Source organism: Chlamydotis macqueenii, chromosome 18 (assembly GCF_036417535.1).
Source record: "Chlamydotis macqueenii isolate bChlMac1 chromosome 18, bChlMac1.mat, whole genome shotgun sequence".
NCBI lineage: Eukaryota > Metazoa > Chordata > Aves > Otidiformes > Otididae > Chlamydotis > Chlamydotis macqueenii.
Genome location: NC_141573.1, coordinates 1,863,525 through 1,884,658, shown reverse-complemented (window position 1 = coordinate 1,884,658; position 21,134 = coordinate 1,863,525). Strand labels below are relative to the sequence as shown.

Sequence of the window (21,134 nt, the reverse complement as noted above, 5' to 3'; positions counted from 1 at the left end):
CTCCCTGTACCTCCCCACAGATTCTAGGAACTTCACCCAAGCAAGGGAGGAATTTTTCTGCAAACTGCCTACCTCGCCCTGTGCTTTTTGGCCGGGGCTGCGTAATACCGTTTGGCCTGTCCTGGCAGCCAAGTGCCAAGGTATATATGTACGTACCGACCAAAATGAATGGAGCTGCTGAATTAAGTGTTGGAGCAAAACCCTGCAGGACAATAAAATCCATTGATGGTGGAGCGGAGTCCAAGCCTCCGTTGCTCCGAGCCAGGGCTCCCACAGCAGAGCCCTCTTGGTCTGAGCCACCCCTGCTGTGGGATGGTCACCAGCCTCCCGGCCGGATTCCTCCTGAGGAAAAGCCACTTCTCTCTGGAAACACGATGGGCAGGCCTCTGCTGCCAGCTCAATGCGGGTTGAAGTCTTCTTTTGGGGCACCTACCACCTAGCTTGTAGCCCTCTCAAGGGCTGCCCAAACCAACGCACGCTGGAAGAGGGAGTCCACACACAGACAACGTCCTCCTGGTCACTCGGTCCACACAGATTGAGACAAGGCATGGTTGAGCATGCGTTGGTCTAAGCCAGGTCCAGCACGTGCCCTGGAAGCCCACGTGACTCGAAGCAGCAGTGCCTGCATGTCCCTTCGCTTCCCAATGTTTTCATTCTGCCGTGCAAAACAAAGAGTGAAAGCGGCTTCCAGCTGCCACGCCAAGTTTGGGAGGGAGAACTCGCACTGCGACCTGTAAACGGGGCAAATTCGATATGGACAGCCATCGACAAGGGAGAAATATTTTTCAAAAACTAGGATGTCAATTTTACAGTTGCTGTCTGGCACTTTTCTGACCATAACCACACTTTAAACACTAGTTTATGATGCAAACAGCCAGCAACCTACTGCTGGAAGCTTGCGGAATGAGCTACCCACTTCGCAGAGATAGCAACGGCCCAGGTAGACGCGGGCAAGCCAGCTCACTTGAAGGCTGAGCCAGGACAAGACGACTTGCTTGGCGCTGGGATGCAAACCACAGCTCTAAGCCATTGATGCTGGCCATCTGCATGTGAAAAAGCAAACACATAAATAAAAATTACTGTGAATGGCAGAAAACGACACTGGAGAATGTTCCCACTGGCTTGGCTTCTCCTTCACCCTGGAAGCAGAGCCGCACCACAGCCAGCACGCGGCCAGAGCCAGCCTGCAGTAGCTCGCCCACCGCCGTGCCCAGGCGTGCAGGCTGGGCTGCAAACCCTCTCCCACCCACGCTTGTTGGAACAAGGGAAAGGCTGTACGCTTGCAGCTTTGAAAAATTATTAATAAAAATGCCAATGGGTTGGTAAGAGATTAAAAAAAAAAAAAATTGGTTTTGAATGACACAAACCCTCCTGTATTGCAAAAACTCATCCACCACGGGTCAAGTTTTGGCAGCAGCGGAGTTTGCTTTCTGCAGAGGACTAATCCATGGTCTGCCCAGGTTTTGGGTGGGGATGGAGGTCGGAAAACTGATGAGGCTGCCTCAGGGATGGACCTCAAGAGCTCGTTTCAGCTCTCTCCCGTGGCAGCTTGTTTCTGCTGTTGAAGGCAGGGGAGGTTCACGCTCAATGGCTGCACCCTTGCCATAAAACTGGTTCCTGGGGTCACTGGTAGTGACACCCCAGTACACACACGGGGTACAAAGCGCAGCAAACGAGACGGGTCAGGTTCTGCGCCGCACTCCCCACGCGCACACGGCCGCTCTCCAGCAGCTCTTGAACACATTAACAGCCCCACTCTGTTTGCTGGATCTTAAAAAAAAAAAAAAAAAAAACAGATGAGCCAAGAAGCGTGCTGGATACCCCGCCTGAAAGCTGCCACCTATCTTATTTTCACTTCTTTTTCTCAAGGACAGTTATGCAGTTTCCCTCTGTGTCTGTGGATCTGTCAGTCTGAAAATCTCAAAAGTGATTTAGATAAACCGACCCTTTGGCCAGTTTCAAGCCCGTTTGGGAAAGGATGGAGCTCCTAAGGGATGGAGCTCTGTGGCAGAAGATGGTTAGGGGAGGAGAAGCCCATGGATGCGGTGACGGAGAAAGGACTGTGCTGTGGACACACGTCACATAGATGCACCAGACGCAAGAGAGAAAATTTACCCAGAGAAAGCTTTTGTGAACACGCCAGTAACGGGAAAAGCTTTCACCCACCTGCCCTGCTAACCGAATAAGGGTTTCTCCCACCTCCACTCCACCTTTGGGACAGGATTTACAGGACGGGAGCAATTTAGCATTAGCACTCCGGAGGCAGATGCGCGATAGCTGCACACCAGCACCGGAGCGCGGTCTCCTGCCGCACCCAGCACCCGGCTCTTCCGAAAAGCCCAGCCGTGACCTCTTCCACTTGCTGTTTGCCGCATTCCTGCAGCCTGTGCCCATGCTGCTGTGAAGGCTGGGACCCTCCAGCAGGAAAAGGATGCACAAATAGCCGTAAACGCCAGCAAGGTCCCACCGTGCCATTGATATGGGCTCACCAGCCCCTATGATTTTCTCCACCTCAGCAAACCCCACCACTGAAAGCAAACCCTACTGATCACCCTGCAGTTACCAGCAGATCTCTGTAACGCAATTCACCCTTCTGAAGATCGTAATTAAAAAAAAAAAAAAAAAAAAAAAAAAAAAAGAGAGAGACAGGTGGCACACCCTTAAATAGAGAGGTTTTCACAATGGTTAAACATTGGCCTGGGGCCAGACCGCAGCTCTGAACGGCTCAGGGGCAGGAGGAAGGGATGTAGGATCCCAACTCCAAATTTCACAACTGGCCCCATGCGTGCACGGGGAGCAGCCCAAACCCCCGCGTTCAGGAGGCTGAAGTCAGATCTCGATCTGAATTTGGTGGCTTGGGCCAGTTTCAAGAATCACAAATTACCTCCACTTATTATTATTATTAATAATAAAGTGTTATTTTATGCAGGAGCTTTGAGGTTCATTGTGATACGCAGACAAGCGGTTAGACCGGGGCGAAAGGCGCAGCTGGCAGGAGCAGGTGGGATTTGCATTGTCTCCAGCGGCTCCCAGCGCCGGGGCCGAACTCTGCCTGAACTCCGGGATGGGAATGTGCCACGTGCAGGTCTCGGCACTACCAGAGCTCCACGCGAGCCCCTGGCCCAGTGCTGCACGCGTTCTCCCCTCCCGGTTGCACAAAAGCCACTCAGCCTCTTGCACCTTCACCGTGAGCTCCACCGGCCGGGCTGGTCCCCAGCGGTGGCCACAAGCCCAGGGCTGGCTCTTGTTCTGCCAGGGAAGACACCTCACCAGCCTGAAGCAGGGCAAGGGCAGACGTCAAATCAGTTCGACACAACCCGCGCTAGCTCAGGTCTGCGTGTGGTCATTTCGTTGCACTTTGGGGAAAAAAATTGTGAATATGGTTGTCTAGTTCTTGTACCGCCCTGGTTTTGGAGTTTGCTTAGTAGCAGAAGAATGAAAATTGCAAAACAAAGATGTTTCTTCAACCCACAAAAGGAGGAGGGGGGCTGGAGCATGTCTCTCCAACCTGGCTTCCGACAGATTTCCAAGAGAGCTCAGCCTATGCTGCTGCAAACGTTCACACTGAGCCGAACCGAGCCAGCAACGCTCTCTGTGTTCCCTAGAAAACCAGCGTTGCCACTGACGCCAACTGCTCCACCAGCTCAGAACCCGGCCCCAGCCCCTCAGCGGACAGTTTTGCTTCTCCTCTGTCTTTCCTCGCAACACAAAGCCTCCCCCCGCCATCTCCGGCACGCGCAGCCGGGCGGGTGTCACCATCCCAGCCGCCCTCCGGCTGAGGCTGCTGGAAGAGCTGATTGCGTTCCTCAATCATGTTTGCAAACGAGCGCTCCTTTCCCGCCGGCCGGGCGAGCACGGGCACTTTATCCCCGCAAACCCTTGTCTTCGGCCAACGACACCAAACACCGAGCAGCCCTCGCTGCAGCCGCTCAACGTCGTCAGACTCAAGGAGCGCGTAATTAATATTGAAAGGTGTGATTGCAGCCAAGCAGGCTGGCTAATCAGCCACTGATTTCACTCTAATGTCCTAGATCATTTAGAAATATAATCTGGAGGCGGCAGGAGGGACAGGGGAGCAGTAACTGGAATTACCGTGGAAATGCAGTATCCCTTTCCACTTCTAAACACTGCACAATTACCGCGGTGACTTGGTTACCTCCTCACTCATCAGGCCAAGGCCAAAGTCCTAAGCTAAAGCACGTGGTGTATTTTTTCCTCCAGCCCGTTTCTGCACTGGGTTAAATGTGGCTCTGCAATACTGAGACACTTTCCAGGCTACTGCATTAGCAGCTGGTTTGGGGAAAAAAAAAAAAACTTCAGGGTCAGTTTGGTACCTCTGCCTCCCTTAAGCCATAAAACACAAACACCCATTTTCTGTTCCTACCCTGGGATAACACAGACCCATCCTACCCGCATGAACATCGGCGGATGGAGGTGATGCAGCCCTCGGCACAAGAGGAGGACACGCTATGGGTTGGAGATTTCTTGATCACAGATTACTGACTCCGTGGATCTTGTAAGGGATGGATTACTGCAACTACTTTCTGTTCAGAGATTCCACAACAAAACAGCTTCTTTAAAATTCTGTACAAATCAAACCCCGTGCTCCGCGTACAGGATATCTCGTAAGTAGATACGCTATGCTAATAGTTGGGGTCCTGTTTTGATGAGTTGGAGACACAAGGAACCATCCAGTGGATCTGGCCTCAGGGAAACATCAGCAGCCCATTGAAACTCAGAGCCTTGAGGTCACCTTAGCTGGGACCTCAGCAGAGTAGGTGGCTCTCAGGAATGACTCACTACACCGCTGAAACCCACTGCTGCCTCCCTCCATCACTCTGGTCTTCCTTATCCCCAGCAACATCTTTCACTAAACGGGTCACCCCGTGGCCCGCCAAGGGCACGGTCACTTAGCAAAGCACTGTAAACCTCCTCGGCCAAGCTCGCCATTTGCATGCCAGAACAATGCGGTGGAAAGCTGACACCGTGCTGAGAATTTCATCCTCTCTGCTCTGCAGACCTGTGAACCCATCACCAGGCACGGTGTGCCGGGACAGAAAACACTCCCCACGCCACAGCCACAGGCGTTGTCCCACCTTGTGCAAAGGAGGCCAGGACCTCGCACTACAAACAACAATGCTCTCCCTCCCCTTTTTAATTAAACGAAACAATCCCTCTGCAAAAATGTTTCTGGTTTTCCAAGCCGTGAGGGTTTCCACACCTTCCCCCTCCCGCCGTCGGAGGGGAGGACAGCCCCGGGATGTCAGCACGGTGAGAAAGCACGCGGACCTGCCCTCTCTTCACATGGGAACCATCTCCAGCGAGCCCGCATCCCGCGCAACGGCTGTTTGTTTTGGATGCGGAGCCCGGTGCGCTGGGTTAGATGTGAGTCAAACTGACCTTTCCTGTTTTCTGAGTCAACGGCCTCAGGTCGGGCACGTCAGGCGCAAGATGTTGAAAATTAATCAGCATCTGGGGCTGACAGGGAATGGCTCGGTTGGAGAAATGGCATGTGGTGGGAACAACCAGCCTCATTTTCTCAGCTGAAGAGAGGAACCCTGATGCTCTGCTAAAAACAAGTTCCCCTAAAACAGTCCAATAATTTCTGATCTTTGCCTCAAGTGCCTTACGCAGGCAGAGAGCTATCCTCACACATGGACACACACCAGTCACCTGGCTCCTGGCTTTTTCTTTCACAAATGCTGCCAGACCAGTAAGACTGGATTTGATTTTCTTTGGGGGATTATTTTTTTTTTCCTATCCCAAAATATATCCCTCCTAACACCCTGTAGGTGTTATCTGTGTAGTTTCAGGTAATTTTGGAGGCTTGTCACCTTCTCAGGGACTGTCTCAGACAAACAGACCTCTTGGAAATGACGTGGTTTGGAGACCAAACCTGGACCATTAGACCCCAAAAGATCTAGGATCTGATTCCGGACCTGAAAATCAGTCTTTGAGCCAACTTAGGACAAATGATATGACAAAGGACAAGCAAATAACTAATAAAAAGCCTAGAAGGAGTTGTATGGGCAGCAGAAGATGGGAGCCCACCTTCCTACAGACACTCCTCCGCATTTGTAGATTCTCTGAGGTCTAGTATAGGGAAAGCTTACATTGCCATAATTTTTCTGAGCAGTATTTTACTGTATCTTCACAAATTATCAAAATACCCAATCTCTTCAGCATCCTCTTTGTCAAATTTGGCTGAAATTGGAGCAGGAGTTCAGAAGGAGGACGCAGGACACTGATGAGGGAGGAGACGCACACATACATACACAGAGTCTGTTTGGTGGCAGCTCAGGCGCACAAAGGGGATGCGAAGAATCCTCACTAATAGGAGCACAGATTGGGGGGGAGGGTGAAAAAAAAAAAACAAACCCCACAGCTGTTTTATACAGAGCAAACATTCCCCACTGCCAGGCCTGGGGCGGGTGGTGCGAGGACGGTCTCGTCCCGGCACTGGCAGAGCAGCGCTGTCCCGGACATAGCTGATCCAAAATCCTCCTTTGTTTCTCAACTTGGCTCTTTAAGTTTTCTTTGCTTTTTTTTTTTTCTTCCCTCCTTTTTCTTTCTTCTTCCTTTTTTTTTTTTTTTAAGGTAACAATACCTCCTTTCAGGCACTGCCAAAGCCCTGCTCAAGCCCACTCAGATAAGAGCTGGCAGGGAAGGTAACTGCCATCAATATTTTGGTGGATGTTAACTACCTGAGGACAGGCTGGGTGGGGGATCACACCAGGCCGTTGCAAGCACCTGGGCTATGTTTAAAAACACCACATAAAAAAGTCCTTTCCCTCCCCGGATCTCCCAGTATTCCCAGTAAAGTCTCTCCAGGCTGTAAAAGACAGCGCTTGGCCCGCCGGGACTAGGTCGACAGTCGCGCTCCAACGAAGGTAGGTTTTCACGATGCTTCTTCTGCGGCCGTTTCATTTACTCCACTAAAATATTATTCTTCAGCCAGAGTTTATTTTGGATAAGTGCGGCAAGGAGAAGTTGTAGCCCTAAATTCTCCAGTGCAGGTTTCAGAATTAAAAGTTAAAAAATAAAATAAAAATAAAGTAAAAATTTGGGATATCTTTTGGGTTTCCCAGAGGCTATCGTTCCCTCACCCAGGCGATGGGAAAGCAGCATTTCATCTGCCTTCTCTGAAGGCAGCACCTGTTTTCATCCTTTTCTTCAAAGTCAAAAATCGTTTTGTACGTTACGAGTAGGAACCCAGGATTACGATAAAGAGTGGTTTCAGACTGACAGCAAATTAAACTGCAAGCCAAGGTATATATACACCGTTCGGAGACGGATTTATAATAGGTTTTTTCCTAAAACCAGAAAATATAATGATATTCTGTCATGGAGTCTGAGACTTTCTGTGTTATTATTAAGACACAGCAAACATTTCTAGGTAAAAAAAAAAACAGGAGCTGGATGGTGTTATTCTCAGAATAAGCTTTCCCCACTTAGCAGCAGGATGATTTTTTTTTCTCATGTTCATGCAAAAAAAAGTACGATTTTGCCAAGCTAAATGGCCAGTGCATATTTCCAATCTGTCACAGATAGGAGAGGCAGGTAGAGAGACAGACGCAGAAAAAACAGCACTCCCTGCCCTCCCCATTTCTGTTTTTCTATCATATTATGTTAAAATTAATATAGCAAAGCAGAGTAAGTGTTATGCTATTTTTTTCCTTTAACTGTAAGCACGCTGTTCCTGCGACTGCCGTTCCTTCTTCTTTGGTACATACAGAAAGCAAATGAAAATAGAAAGAAAATTGAATTAATGATACGCGTCTGTAAAGTTTCATTGTTAAATTAAAAAAAAAAAAAAGCAAACAAACCAATTCTGTTTACGGAGTAAATAGCGATTTAGAGAGAAATAAAAACGGCTGTTGGGCTGTCCTGCCCATTGGAGGCTCCAGGTCGGGATGGGTCCAGATGGAAACCCAGACCTGGGTCCAGCCCCAGGGCCGGTATCAAAAACCAGCCTTTCGTTTCAGCGCCTTTCGAACGAGGTCCACAGTCCCCACCCCGGCCCCTTTGGCCATCCGCCCCGGGATAAAGCCCTTAATTATCTGCAGGGGGTAAAAAAGGGAGGAGATGGGCGAAGCAACCAGGAATGTCTCAGGGATGCGGGGCTGGCAGGGGCATCCCGCCAGCCCCCAGGTACCACCAGCCAAAATGGGTGCCTCAAAAACACCTTGAAAGGCCTTTCCCATGGGAAAAGGAGCCCGGGAGCTGCTCCATGGGACAAGAGCATCTGTGGGGAGCAGCAAAATGACGTCCCACGCTCAGCAGCATCCTTGGGGCTAGGAAAGCGCCCAGGGCTCGCTCCCGGCCACATCCTGCTCCTAACTGACGGAGACACGGCCGCATCCAACGGCAGAGAGACCAGGGCAATAAAACACCCGAATTTAAGCGGAGTAGACCCACACGGCGGCGGTTCCAGCATCCCCCGCGGTGGGCATCCATCGGGCCTCGCACAAACCCAGATCCCAAGGGGCGAGGGAGCAGGGCGGCCCTGAGCGGACCCTTCACCCTTCCCCACTTCCAGCAGCCCCCAGGGAGAAATCCAGCACGAAACTCAAAAAAACTTTTAATCGAAATTCTTCGACACATCTTAAGATTTATGTTAGGTGTAAAATAAAATATTTATCCAGCGCTGGGGCACGCAGCTACGCACTGGGCAGCGAGGCGCAGAGATACACATTTTCAGTGTACGCAAGTGCATGCATACGTGAGTCTGTGTTTAGATCTATATAAAACTCAAACAAATCCCTGTTTATTACTCAGTAGAGAAAACTGCAGGTTTTTTACATAAATAATCCCAGTGTAAATAAACTCCCCACCCTGAGCAAACCAAAAGTGATCCCATAGCAGATTTCTCTATTTTTCAAATAAATCATCGTTCCACCCGAACATGGGCCTGGCAGCTAGAATTTCCAGCTCACTCAGGAGCAGCGGTGGGATGGGAGCTGGAAACAACCCAAACAAACAATTTTACAAGTTCCAGAAGCCGAACGTCCCCCCCTCGGCATCCACCATCCCCCTCTTTTTTTTTTTTTTTTTTTTTTAAATTTCTTTTTTTTTTTTTAATTTGAAGGGCGGGCGGGGTGGGCGCTGCCGCGGTCGCTGGCCCATAGGAAAGCGGTGACCCAGGGACATCTGCAAGCCATTAGGACGCAGACTTCAGGTAGCTCCCAGAAACACGTGCTGTCCACATTACACCCTCCAAGTATATTTCCACAACTTTACTTCTCCAAATAAACAGTCGGGCTCTCCCTGCGTTAGCGAGGAGCTGCACAAACAGGTAGAGAGAATGGCAGTTTTATTCCCCCTTCCAGTTCTGATGGATTTCTTGTAAGCTGTTGCCGGGCTGTGTAATTTGAACTATTGCTTGGAAAACATCATCGGGCCGGTTTAAAATTACGGCCATTTATTTATCTGTATGTGACTACGAAACATCATGTCCGATTTGCACGGCGCGCGAGCTCGCTTCCACGCCATACCCGAATTGCGTTTACAGGAGCGTGCTGTACAGAACAAATGCTCAAAAATAAAACTAAAAAAAAATTATATATTAAACCAGAATCCACCAGAGCTTGTAACAGGGTCGAGAGAATTTTTTTTTTTAATTTATAAGCACGTTTTATACCTTCCAAAGCAATCCTACCGGTCTTGCTAGCCTTCGTGATGCCACACACATCCCTGCACAGAGACACAAGCGGTGGCGGCTGAAGCCACAGGGAACACGGGCAGCGATACCGATGGCAGGGCACTCATTTGTTTATAAGGAAAAAAAAAAAAAAAAAAAAAAAAGGAAAAGTAGATGATGATGCTGACCGCTTGCTGCCAGCATCCCCTCTATGGCATTTGTCCTTTTCTGGAAAGCTCAGTATTGTCATCAATGAAAACTACGTCTTTTTGTCCTCATCACTGGAGCTTCACTTTTGGCTTTGATCGCTTTACCCTGAGCGATTGGAACCAGATTGATTTATCTCAGCAGCTGACGGGGAAGCACCTCCAGCTCCGCCTGACGTCCGCTCCGAGGGGACGGCCGGGGATGCTGCGGTGGGAAACCAGGCAAGTCCCCAGCCACCAGCACAGCCCTGGCCTCGCTGAGCAGGCCAAAAGCATTCACACAGGTTATAGGTGCGTTTTGAGGGGAGGAAAAAAAAATTAATATTAATAATTCTCCTCTTTTTCTCCTAGGAGAAAAACCCGGCGCTTTTGGGAGGGTGTTTCCATTCCACTTTAACTGAGCCTGATAAATTTTCCATTTACCTAAGTTTGCAGAGCTTCGAGCCAAACACGCTGTGAGCAAATAAATAAATAAATAAACCAACCCCAAAACCTATCGCTTTCATCTCCAGAAAAGAGCATTTGTGAAGCACAAGGTTGCGCGCAGTGGTTCCCAACTGTGGGAGAAGGAGCAGAAAGGATCGGCGGGGTGATGTCTATTTACCACGGCCGAGCCCGCGCCGGAGCCAGGGAGCGTTCAAACTGCTCCGGCGCTGCTCAGCTCCGAGATCCGGGCTCCAAAATGCGAGTGAGAATAAATCCGTGACTGGATTTTCCTGCGGGGGAGCAGCTCGGCAAACTGGGCAGCTGCTGATCAGCGCCAGTATTTCTTATTAGCAAAGTTTAAAATCCTGTCTTTCCCCCTCCTTTTCTCAGATTCTCATACTTTCAGCATTTCAAAAACTTTTTTTCCAGGGGGGAAAAGCCTTTCGCTGATCCAAAAGACCACAACGCCTCCACCGCCATCCCTGAGACTCAGCCCAACCCCGCGCCCCCCGGCAGGACCTGCCCCCGGGGGCTGCGCGCTCCCAGGATTATTTTTTAAGTGGTAAATCTCGACGCGATTTAAAGCGATGCTATTTCACCAGCCACAATGAGCGTGCAGTTATTTAATAGCTAAAACAGAGAGACGTGGTTGAATTAACACTGCACCCAGATCAGCCCCTGTAAATAATCAGAATAATTTCACTGCAGCGCTGAGTTTATTCTTCCAAACCCTCTGAATTTCTTTCACTATGTTCTATACAGCAAGCCCAGCAAGTCAGTGAATTAAAGCATCGTAAAAGCACATATCCTTCGAGCAAGCATCTTGGAGCCTTCAAGCTCCCTGCTACCTTACACACCAAAAAAAAAAGGGGGAAAAATTGCCAGTCCTCCAGCTTTCTCACTCATTCCCAGGTCGGCATTTGCCAAGCTCAAATCAACGCGCTGCGTTGGCTCCAGCTCAGCCCATAGCCGGTTTTGAGGGCGGTATATTGTCACAGCAGGCCAGAGAAATAGATAGAGCTTTAAAAATTAATACAATTATGTAAACACTCCACAGCAAGGAATTCTTCGCTAAATTTACAAAATGAACGACAATTCCACCCCCAGTATACCACCACTCAGCTACCGCTCGCTCCTTATTTTTTTTCAACTGTACGGTGACCTTCCGCTAAGGACGTGTCAGAGCGTGCCTGAGAAGCGTTGGGGCTTTTGAAAAAATAAATAGATAGAGCGGGAAAAGGAGGCCATGGCAGATGTGACCAACAGCCTGGGCACGACGTCACCTCTGGGCCAGCGCAAATCCGCTGCAGCATCCGGGGCCACCTCAGAAGGGGCTCAACACCGACCTTGTGTCCCGGGGACCGCGGCCGGCGTGTGGCTCTTGGGTCACCCTACGACTCGAAGCGCAAGCTCCGTTCCTGCCGCAGGAACGCTGGAAAGAAATACTTGTCGCTGAACGTGGTGACACCCAAGCTGGAAAGATGCAGGATGCCTGCTCTCGAGACCCGATCACGACAGAAAAAAAGGTGATGGAGAAAAAGTCAGCTGTGACCACGGGGACGAGCCTTCCCGGCTCGTGGCCCTTGTTCACCAGCAAGGAAAAACCCTGAGTGCGCAAATATTTTGTGCTCGGTGGGATGCAGCACAACTCTCGTTTTTAATAAAATGTCATGTTTAGGAGGGAGTGATTTTTATAGGAAAGCGTGATAATTACACCACAACTAACTGCACCGCAGCAGCCCCAAGACTTGCCGGCCAAAGGCCACCATCCGAAAAACCAGAGCAGCCAGTCCCAGACAAATCCAAAGGCGTGAGAGTTTCGTGCCATCGATCAATGAGCGATACGGTTTTGATACCCAAATTACAAGACCTGGTGCAGGAACGCCTTTGTTTTCAGAGAACACTCTAACCCAAACCTGGCCATTTTGCCCCCATTTCACCCCGTGGCAAACGCGAGCAGTGAGGCAGCGCCAGCTTCTCCTCGGGTTTCTCGCCGACCGGGGGAGACCGAGTTGTGCCGGCGCTCGGAAGCGCTGCGTGAGGTCAGAGGGGACGGGTGACATCACAGCCTGCGCCCGTCCCGTGGCCGGGGGTCCCGGCGAGGCACGCGGGCTGGAGGAAGGCACAAACTTAACCAGGCTCAAACAGGGAGCTGGACCAACTCGCCCCAGCTCCCAGCAAACGTCAGCAAAAGCGAACTGATTTCAGCACAACAGACCAGATGCATGCGCATCAACATCGCGTTTGTGAGGCTCGAGAGAAAATCCTCCCAAAATACCCCAGGCGGGTGCTGCTCCCTCCGCTGCCGAAACTCCTGCCTCCTCCAGTCTCTGCCCAGAGCCTTGCAAAGATTTGTTTCCTAAAAACCAGTGATTTGCTCTAGCACAAGGCAGAAACAAACATCAAACGAGGGCTATAATCCACGTACTTCTGCTAAAAATCTTCCCTCGTATTTGAGCTTGCCGCCTGCAATGCAACAATATTAAGAAAAGAAAACTTCCAGCCTGATGCAACACAGCTTGTCACTTTAAGGGAAACTTCTAACCTTGCAAAAACGACTGTGATTAATCAACTTGTCCTTAGTGTCTCAACAGTCCGTAGAACAGGAATTAAAAATAATAATTCAGAAATTATAAAATTACACGCGATAACGTAACTGGAAAGCTCTCTTCCATTTCCCTTTTGTTTATTGTTCAAACTTGTCAAACCACTTTCTTTTGTTAAAACAGATTCTTCTGTAGTGAAAAGGCAGAGTCCCTTTCAGCAGACGGACTTTCAGAATGAAAAATGTTCTAATTATTACACTTTTCATTAAATCAATTATCCTCCCAAATTGTTTCTGTGTGTTTATCTCTGCCAATCAGCAGTAAAGCCACGGAACAATCTGTTGCCACCGTATTTTTCTCCTCCAGGTACGTTTGGTCAGATTTTTGCTACAGCAGCTCCAGCTGAGATAAGAACAATCCACTGCCTGAGTTTTCTTTGATGTTCCTGTAACAAATACATACATTAAAAGAGATTTGTCGAGCTAAATTCCACTCATGCGCTAGCCCAGAGCTGAAATTGCCAAAGGAAAATATTTTACAATTATCTCCTTTAACGTTTGCTGCAAGTTTACCTTTTTCACTGCAAATAACGACACAAAATTCAGCATATCTTCTCTTGGACTACTGTACGCTTAGCAAAGCGAAGATACGGAACGCTGTGAAAACCGTCTTCGGCGTCGCAGGCATGAGAAACCCCAAACGCTCCTGAAGAAAAATCACCCTCTGCTCTCAGTCCCCCTGTTCTTGCAGACAAAGGCTCTGGAAAGAGGACACTTACCTTCAAACTCACTCAAAGAAAACTACTTTCCAAAAGTTTGCAAGTAAAAAAAAAAAAAAAAAAGAAAAAAGAAAAAATCTCAGGGAAAGATAGCGAAAGACAAGCAGGGTCTACCAGGGAGATTGCTTTCAAATGCATTTATTCAGAGCTCCTTCCCCCGCTGCCTTTTTCTTTTTTTTTTCTTTTTTTAAAACTTTTTTCATGTGTCATTTCCAATACCTTGAAAACGCACTTATTAACGTAAGGGGGGACAGGAGCGACAGGGGACCCACAGCAGGGCACGGCCGCTGCCCCGAGGACTGTCCGGCCGGACACGGCAAACCAAAGCAGCCGACTCCAGCCGCTCCCGCAAAGCTCCAACTTTACCGCTCGAGTCGAACTGAAAAATCACGTACGGCGTATTTTGTAAAGGGAGAACCGCTGGAAGGTCTCTGCCCCCCGAAACACGCTCGGGGAGGGACGCAGCTCGCCTCGCGCGCTGGGGCTGCCTTCGCACGCACCAGCGCTGAAATTTCGGTTCACACCAAATCCCCCCTTCTCCTTTAAACCCCAAAAGATGAGATCTGCTTTATTCCCGAACTAGAGAATGACTTCTCTCCCGCCAGCATCCCTGATATTTCATTCTCACGCGCACGGAAAAGCCGCTCGCTAATACAAACGCAGACGCTGCGCGGTTCGCTATAAAGGGAAATACTTGGATTTATCCAGAGATAACCCTGCAAAGCTCCCAACGCTTATTTGCTTGCTTTATTGGTTTTTTGTTTTGTTTTGTTTTGATGATAAGAATTGGCCAACTCGGTAAAACTTTGGGGGGAATGAAACCCCCATTTTCCGCTCGCAGAGCTCCAGCTCCGGCTGTCCCCACCCGCGGAGCGGAGCGCGGCCGTCACCCCGCAGAGGGGCAGCCTGGGCTGGACGGGACGGGGCCAGCGGGCTGGGGAAAAAAAAAAAAAAAAAAGGTAGGAAAGCGAAATTTTGAGAAAAGAGAGGAATACCGGGATTATCGCACAGCGGGACAGGCGCGGGGGGACGCGCTGGAGCGCACCCCCCCACGGGAGAAAAAAAAACGGATTTGGGGGTATTTCAGGTTCCACGCCCCCCCACTCCGTGACTGCCCCCACGCATAGCCCAGGGAGGGGAGGGGCGGTGCCGCGGAGGGGCGGGCGCGGATATCCCCCCCTCCCCCCCCCCCCCAGCCCCGCGGGCGCGCAGCGCTCCCCGCCCCCGCGCGGCGCCGCGCCGTTCCTGGGCCTTTGGCGCCCCCTCTGGACGGCGGCGCGCACCGCCCGCGGCGTCCCGGCCGCCGCCGCGCTCCTGCACCGCCGCTCCGCGCCCGCGGAGGTGGGGGAGGCGGCGGGAGCCGCCCGGCCTCCGGGAAACCCGCAGCGGGTCCCCCACCCCGCGCTCATTCCGCAGCTCCTGGAAAAGCAGAAAACACCTCGGCGGGCGCAACAGCGCCGAGAGGCGCGGGGTCCGCCACTGCCACCGCTCCGCACCCGCGCAAAAGGCTCGCAAGCCTGGGGTGGCCCCGTCCATCCGTCCGCCCTCCCGCAGCCGCCACCCCCCGCACCCGCACCCCCGCCTCCGCGGCGCTGAGCGACGCTACGCGCCCCTCGGCCCCGCCCAGGCGGCGGCGGAGCAGCCAATGGCGTGCGCGCCAGCCCCCGGGGGCCGGCCGCCCATTGGCGGAGCGCTGCCGAGCCGAAATCGCCGCGCAGAGTATTTATTCCCGCGGCGCGGCGCGGGCCGCAGAGCCGCGCTGGAGACCGGCGGGGCGAGCCCGGCCCCACGCCGCCCGCCCACGGCCACCCCGGCCCCGCGCTGCCCGCCCGGCCTCCCGCCACCGCCGCTCCGGTTTTGTTTTTAATTCCTCCTCGTCCTTTTTCTCCTGCAACTTGCAGAACTTTCCTCCTCCTCGCCCTGATTTTTTTTTTTTTTTTCACTTAGAGGGGTAGGGTAAAAGAATAATAAACTTTTGCAAACTTTTTTCCAGCTTTCTCCCCAGCCAGGTTTCACGCTGGTGGAGACTTCGTCTCTCCTAGTTTTACTTTTTTTTTAACCCTTCCCGACCCCCTTCACCACCTGATTTTTTTTTTCTTTTAAATTTTTTTCACCCCGTTTCCCCCCTCTGCCACTTTCTCGCATGAATCTCCTAGACCCCTTCATGAAAATGACAGAAGAACAGGACAAATGCATCTCCGACGCCCCCAGCCCCAGCATGTCGGATGACTCCGCCGGGTCCCCCTGTCCCTCTGGATCCGGCTCGGACACGGAGAACACCAGACCCCAAGAAAACACTTTCCCCAAGGCTGACCCGGACCTGAAGAAGGAGAGCGACGAGGACAAATTCCCGGTGTGCATCCGAGAGGCGGTGAGCCAAGTGCTCAAGGGCTACGACTGGACCCTGGTCCCCATGCCGGTCCGCGTGAACGGATCCAGCAAAAACAAACCCCACGTGAAGAGACCCATGAACGCCTTCATGGTGTGGGCGCAGGCGGCCCGCAGGAAACTGGCCGACCAGTACCCGCACCTGCACAACGCCGAGCTCAGCAAAACCCTGGGCAAGCTCTGGAGGTGGGTGCGGTGCCCGGGATGCGGGGGGATGCGGGGTGGGGGGGCTGCAAAGTCTCCTCTCGAGCCTGTACCAGCGCTCAGAGGAGGGGGAAGAGGAGGGAGAGGATGTTTTCCAGCTTGGAAAACTCCCGGAAAACTTTCGCATGTGCTGGCAAACTTGTTTGGTGGAGAAGCCAGAGTAGTGGGGGGGAAAGTTGGGGGGGGGGTGCTGCCCTGGCGTTGGTTGGTTTGTGCTCCCGACGGAGCAGAGGATGGTTTGCGGGATTGCATCAGCTCGGCCCGGGAGAGAAGGAAAAGGAGGGATGCGGGGCGGGGGGGGGTGGGGGGGGCAGAAGCCGGGCGGTGGCGGTGCCAAGCCCCTCGGGGAGCGAGGGGGGGGTGCGATGAGTGGTGAGTGGCTGGGTGCCCTCCGGCTTCCAAAATAAGGCAGGGAGGGGAGAAAACCAGAAGGAAAGTGAGTCACCTGGCCGCCTCGTACCCTGGGACTGCAGAAGGCAGCGGGAAGGGGGGGCGAATCCTAAATTTGCGGCTGGGTTTGTGGCAGGAGAAAGCAGGGAGCAAAGCTGGCCCTGGCAGGCAGCGAGGGGGCCGGCACCGAAAGCCCCCCGGAGACGGGACGTATGGCCCTTGCAGGGGTGGCGGGGGGGGACAAGGGCCAGACTGCCACCGCTCTTGTTCAGCCACCAAAGCAATCGGGGGGGGGGGGAGGGGGGCAAGAGAGGGGTGACAACCAGTGTGTGCCCCAGACAGGGGGCTCAACACTGGGGGGAGGCTTTGAGGGGATCCAGGGGAGAGGTTTGGGCTGGTGGCAATGCCAAAGTGGAGGGACCTGCTAATGCCCCCACCCCATGCCATGAGCTTCAGCCCGCTCACCCTCCATGTCCCCCCCAGGCTGCTGAACGAGAGCGAGAAGCGTCCCTTTGTGGAAGAGGCTGAGCGGCTGCGGGTGCAGCACAAGAAGGACCACCCCGACTACAAGTACCAGCCACGGCGGAGAAAGTCGGTGAAGAACGGGCAGTCGGAGCAGGAGGAGGGCTCCGAACAAACCCACATCTCCCCCAACGCCATCTTCAAGGCGCTGCAGGCAGACTCCCCGCAGTCGTCCTCCAGCATCAGCGAGGTGCACTCGCCCGGGGAGCACTCGGGTAGGTGCTCGCGGCCCCGCGGGGCGTTACGGGTGGGATAAGGCATGCTAAGAAAAGTTGCATCCCAAGCCAGGCTGAAATTGGGATTGGGTGAGGTGGGGCAGGGGGGAAGCAGAGACACCCAGACGCACAGCGAGAAGGGGGCGGCTGCGCCGGGAGAGGAGCAGAGCTGCCCCCCGGCCTCGCCTGTAGCACGGGCACATGAACGCTCGCCCACGTGCGCCAGCCCCTGCAGCCACTTCCACCCCCTCTGCCCATGAGAAACGCGAACCCGTACTTTAAAATAAAGAAAGAAAGTAATAAACCAAAAAGATGGCCCCGCTCTCGCGGCTCATCTCCAAGGCTCAGTTATTTTACCCGGCGCACTAGATCGGCGCCGATAGCACCCGCGTCTGCGCTCCTCGCACCTGGAGGTGTTTGCGTTACCCTACGCAACCGCTTTCAGAAGCGGCGCGCTCTTATCCGGCCGCCCCGCCGGTTAGCTATTAACGGTGTTATCACGTCTCGCCTCAGGGAGCGACACCCCCTTCACGCCGCCCGCGCTCTTCCCTTCCTTCCGCAGGGCAATCGCAGGGCCCCCCCACGCCCCCCACCACCCCCAAGACGGACGCGCAGCCGGGCAAGCAGGACCTGAAGCGGGAGGGCCGCCCTTTGCAAGAAGGCGGCCGGCAGCCGCCCCACATCGACTTCCGAGACGTGGACATCGGCGAGCTCAGCAGCGACGTCATCTCCAACATCGAGACTTTTGACGTCAACGAGTTCGACCAGTACCTCCCTCCCAACGGCCACCCGGGCGTCCCGGCCACCCACGGGCAGCCCGGCCAGGTCACCTACACCGGCAGCTACGGCATCAGCAGCACGTCGGGCTCGCAAGCCGGGGCCGGCCACGTCTGGATGTCAAAGCAGCAGCCGCAGCCGCCGCCGCAGCCCCCGGCGCAGCCGCCAGCGCAGCACGGGCTGCCGGCGCTGAGCGGGGAGCAGGGCCAGGCGCAGCAGCGGACGCACATCAAGACAGAGCAGCTCAGCCCCAGCCACTACAGCGAGCAGCAGCAGCACTCCCCGCAGCAGCTCAACTACGGCTCCTTCAACCTCCAGCACTACAGCTCGTCCTACCCCACCATCACCCGCTCCCAGTACGACTACACCGACCACCAGAACTCCAGCTCCTACTACAGCCACGCCGCCGGCCAGAGCGGCGGCCTCTACTCCACCTTCACCTACATGAACCCCACGCAGCGCCCCATGTACACCCCCATTGCAGACACTTCTGGGGTCCCCTCCATCCCCCAGACCCACAGCCCGCAGCACTGGGAACAGCCCGTCTACACACAGCTCACCAGACCCTAAAGCCATTTTAAAAATGAGAAGGAAAAAAAAAAATTTTAAAGAAAATCAAAAAGGCACGAAAGCAGCAACAAGAAAAACGGAGGACTTCCTCAGACTTTGCCCTTCTTTGACATTAAAACAATAAATAAAAAAAAAAGACTAAAATTAAAGCTAGCAGGGAGGAGAGAGCGCCTCGAGCCTTCTGCACTACAGCATCCTCCGGGAAGCGGCCAGAGCGCTCTGAGAACTGGCAAAACTCGGTACAGACTTTCCCAGGACTGGACTTTAACTCTGCTTCCAGGGCGCGGCGGGGAGATGAGATTTCTAACCAACCAGCTCAGCTGTCTGCTCTCTGGACTTTTGTAATGATTTTTTTTTTTTTTAGCAGAAATTAAAAAAAAAAAAAAAAACAAAAAAAAAAAACAAAAAAGAAAAAATGGGGGAAAAAAAAGAGAACTCAGAGTCCTCTGTGAGGAATACTCTCTATTTTAAATATTTTCTAGTATGTACTGTGTATGATTCGTTACCAATTTGAGGGGATTTATACATATTTTTTAGAGATTTTTTTAAAATGCTCTTATTTTTCCAACAGCTAAAAAAATGACACTTAGTGGAGCAGCCCTAGGTTTTCTTGCAGTCAGAGGTATTTTTGTATAGATAAGCGTCTTTTTCTCTAAAAACGAAAAAGCAAACCAGCGTGCTTCTAACTCGGAACAAAGCTCTGTTACGTGGCCGGCGTCGGGCGCAGCGAGCCAGCTCTGCAGCGCGGAGACGCCAGCTGAGATTGCGGGGGACGAGCACGGGAGAGGCTTTATTTTTCTAACTAATAGCAAAACCAGCCAGGAGGAGATTTTAACTTTATTTTTCAATAGCCTTGAGCCTTAAGAAAGAAAAACAAAGATTTTTTTTAAAAAAAGGACAGCGAAAAGTGCTGTTTGAAGCCTTAAGAGCAGCCCTGTGATAATCACTTGTCCCCAGCCTGCCCGTCCCGGGGGCTGCGCTCGACCCCTCCAGCCGCCCCCCATTGACCCCCCAGGCCTGATGCAGAACCCATTCGGGGGCCCCTCTCTGCTTGTGGGACATCACAGATACTTTAAATTATTTATTTTGTCAGAAGAGCGGTTTTTAATCACAATTTCTTTTTTTTTCTTTTTTTTTTTCCTATCTCCCTTCTATTTTAAGTCCTTTCAAAAGCGATTGCGTTTGTTGGAGCATTATTTGGAAGGTAACCGTGCCTGTTAAATTATGGTCTGAACTGTAACCAGTCCTTTATTTATCTCTCTAATTCTTTTTTATTATTATTATTATTATTATTCTTTTTTTTTTTTTGGAATCTGTGTCCTGGGTTTGTACAAACTTGTGCTCTTCCTTTTTTTTTTTTTTTCTTTTGTCTTAAGGATAAACTGGAAAAAAAAAAATTGTACAAACTAAAGATTGCAAATGTAGCGTATCACTGAATCATTTGCCTTGTTTTCTGCCTCAGCTCTCTGGGACACACGAGCTCGCGCGAGGACGAGACCCCACGCCCCGGCCGTGCCGCGGGGGCGGCACCCTTTTAGCCTTCCACCCCCAAAACTGGTTTGAGGTGGGGACACTGACTTTGGTGAAGCTGTGGCTGAACAGTTAAGGATTGCTTTTTAAAAAAGACAGCAAACTTTTTTTATTTAAAAAAATGATATATTTGTTAACATTTTTTTTTTTAGGGATTCAGTAGAAGAAAAAAATCTTAAAGCACTCTTATAATATGGCATCTTTCTATTTCTGTATAAAAGCAGATCTTTTTAAAGTATTTCTGTAACTTAAAAGACCTGTCATTTAAATCATATTTTGTCTTTAGGTAAGTTTGTTTTGTTTTGTTTTGTTTGCCAGATCCTTCTCTTTGTGAAACTTACCGTTTTGGTTTTTTTTTTTTTGTATATTATTGTTTGCAATAAATATACATTGTATTAAAAGTTCAACACTCTGCTGCTGCCCGATTTCTTAACGGCCTTCAGGCAAAGGCAGCGCCGCGCCGAAGCCCCAGGGTGGTTTTGGCTTTGCTGGGGGGTTTGGGGGTCTTTCCCCCCACCCTTTCATCAGCGCAGGTCCTGGGCCCAGCCGTCAGAGACAAACAGGAGGGAGGGGATGGGTGGGATGTGAGGGGAGCAGCAGGGTGCAGAGATGGGAAAAAAAACCCCATAATTTGGGGTCCCAGGCCACAATTTGGGGTCCCCAAGCCGCGCTGGCACTGGCGGGTTGTCTGCAGCGAGCTGCCCCGGTTGGGGAGGATGCTGACTCGGGGGAGAGGAGCTGCCAGGGGGGTTTTGGCTTTCAGGTTCCTCTCCCAAAAAACGTGGAAATTCTGCTGAAATCTGCCATACAACCAAGCGGGACATGTATCATCCCCAGAGAGCTGCGGTGCTGCTCACCCCTGAGTGCTGCTCCCCTACGGCCCCAGAGACACAGCGTGAGCACCCAGCACGGAAAGACCCCCGACCAGCCAGGCGCTGCTTT

At 52.0% G+C, this 21,134-nt stretch overlaps 1 protein-coding gene and 1 long non-coding RNA gene across 3 annotated transcripts in view; one reads left to right on the top strand and one right to left on the bottom strand.

Annotated features, from left to right (window-relative positions):
- The window catches only part of LOC147598450 (uncharacterized), a 108,323-nt gene that overhangs the window by 48,472 nt on the left and 38,717 nt on the right, over window positions 1–21,134 (bottom strand). The window lies entirely within an intron of this gene.
- On the top strand, window positions 15,378–20,599 carry SOX9 (SRY-box transcription factor 9). Its single transcript, XM_086762351.1, has 3 exons — window positions 15,378–16,170; window positions 17,062–17,315; window positions 17,878–20,599. Exons 1-3 carry the CDS (start codon window positions 15,740–15,742, stop codon window positions 18,660–18,662), a joined length of 1,470 nt encoding a protein of 489 aa, XP_086618477.1. The 5' UTR covers window positions 15,378–15,739; the 3' UTR covers window positions 18,663–20,599.

Excerpts from the sequence above, each read along its gene's own strand:
- SOX9 (XM_086762351.1), top strand. The coding sequence starts at position 15,740 with ATGAATCTCCTAGACCCCTTCATGAAAATGACAGAAGAACAGGACAAA. Across the intron at positions 16,171-17,061 it reads ACCCTGGGCAAGCTCTGGAG|GCTGCTGAACGAGAGCGAGA; the intron begins GTGGGTGCGGTG and ends TGTCCCCCCCAG. Across the intron at positions 17,316-17,877 it reads CTCGCCCGGGGAGCACTCGG|GGCAATCGCAGGGCCCCCCC; the intron begins GTAGGTGCTCGC and ends TTCCTTCCGCAG.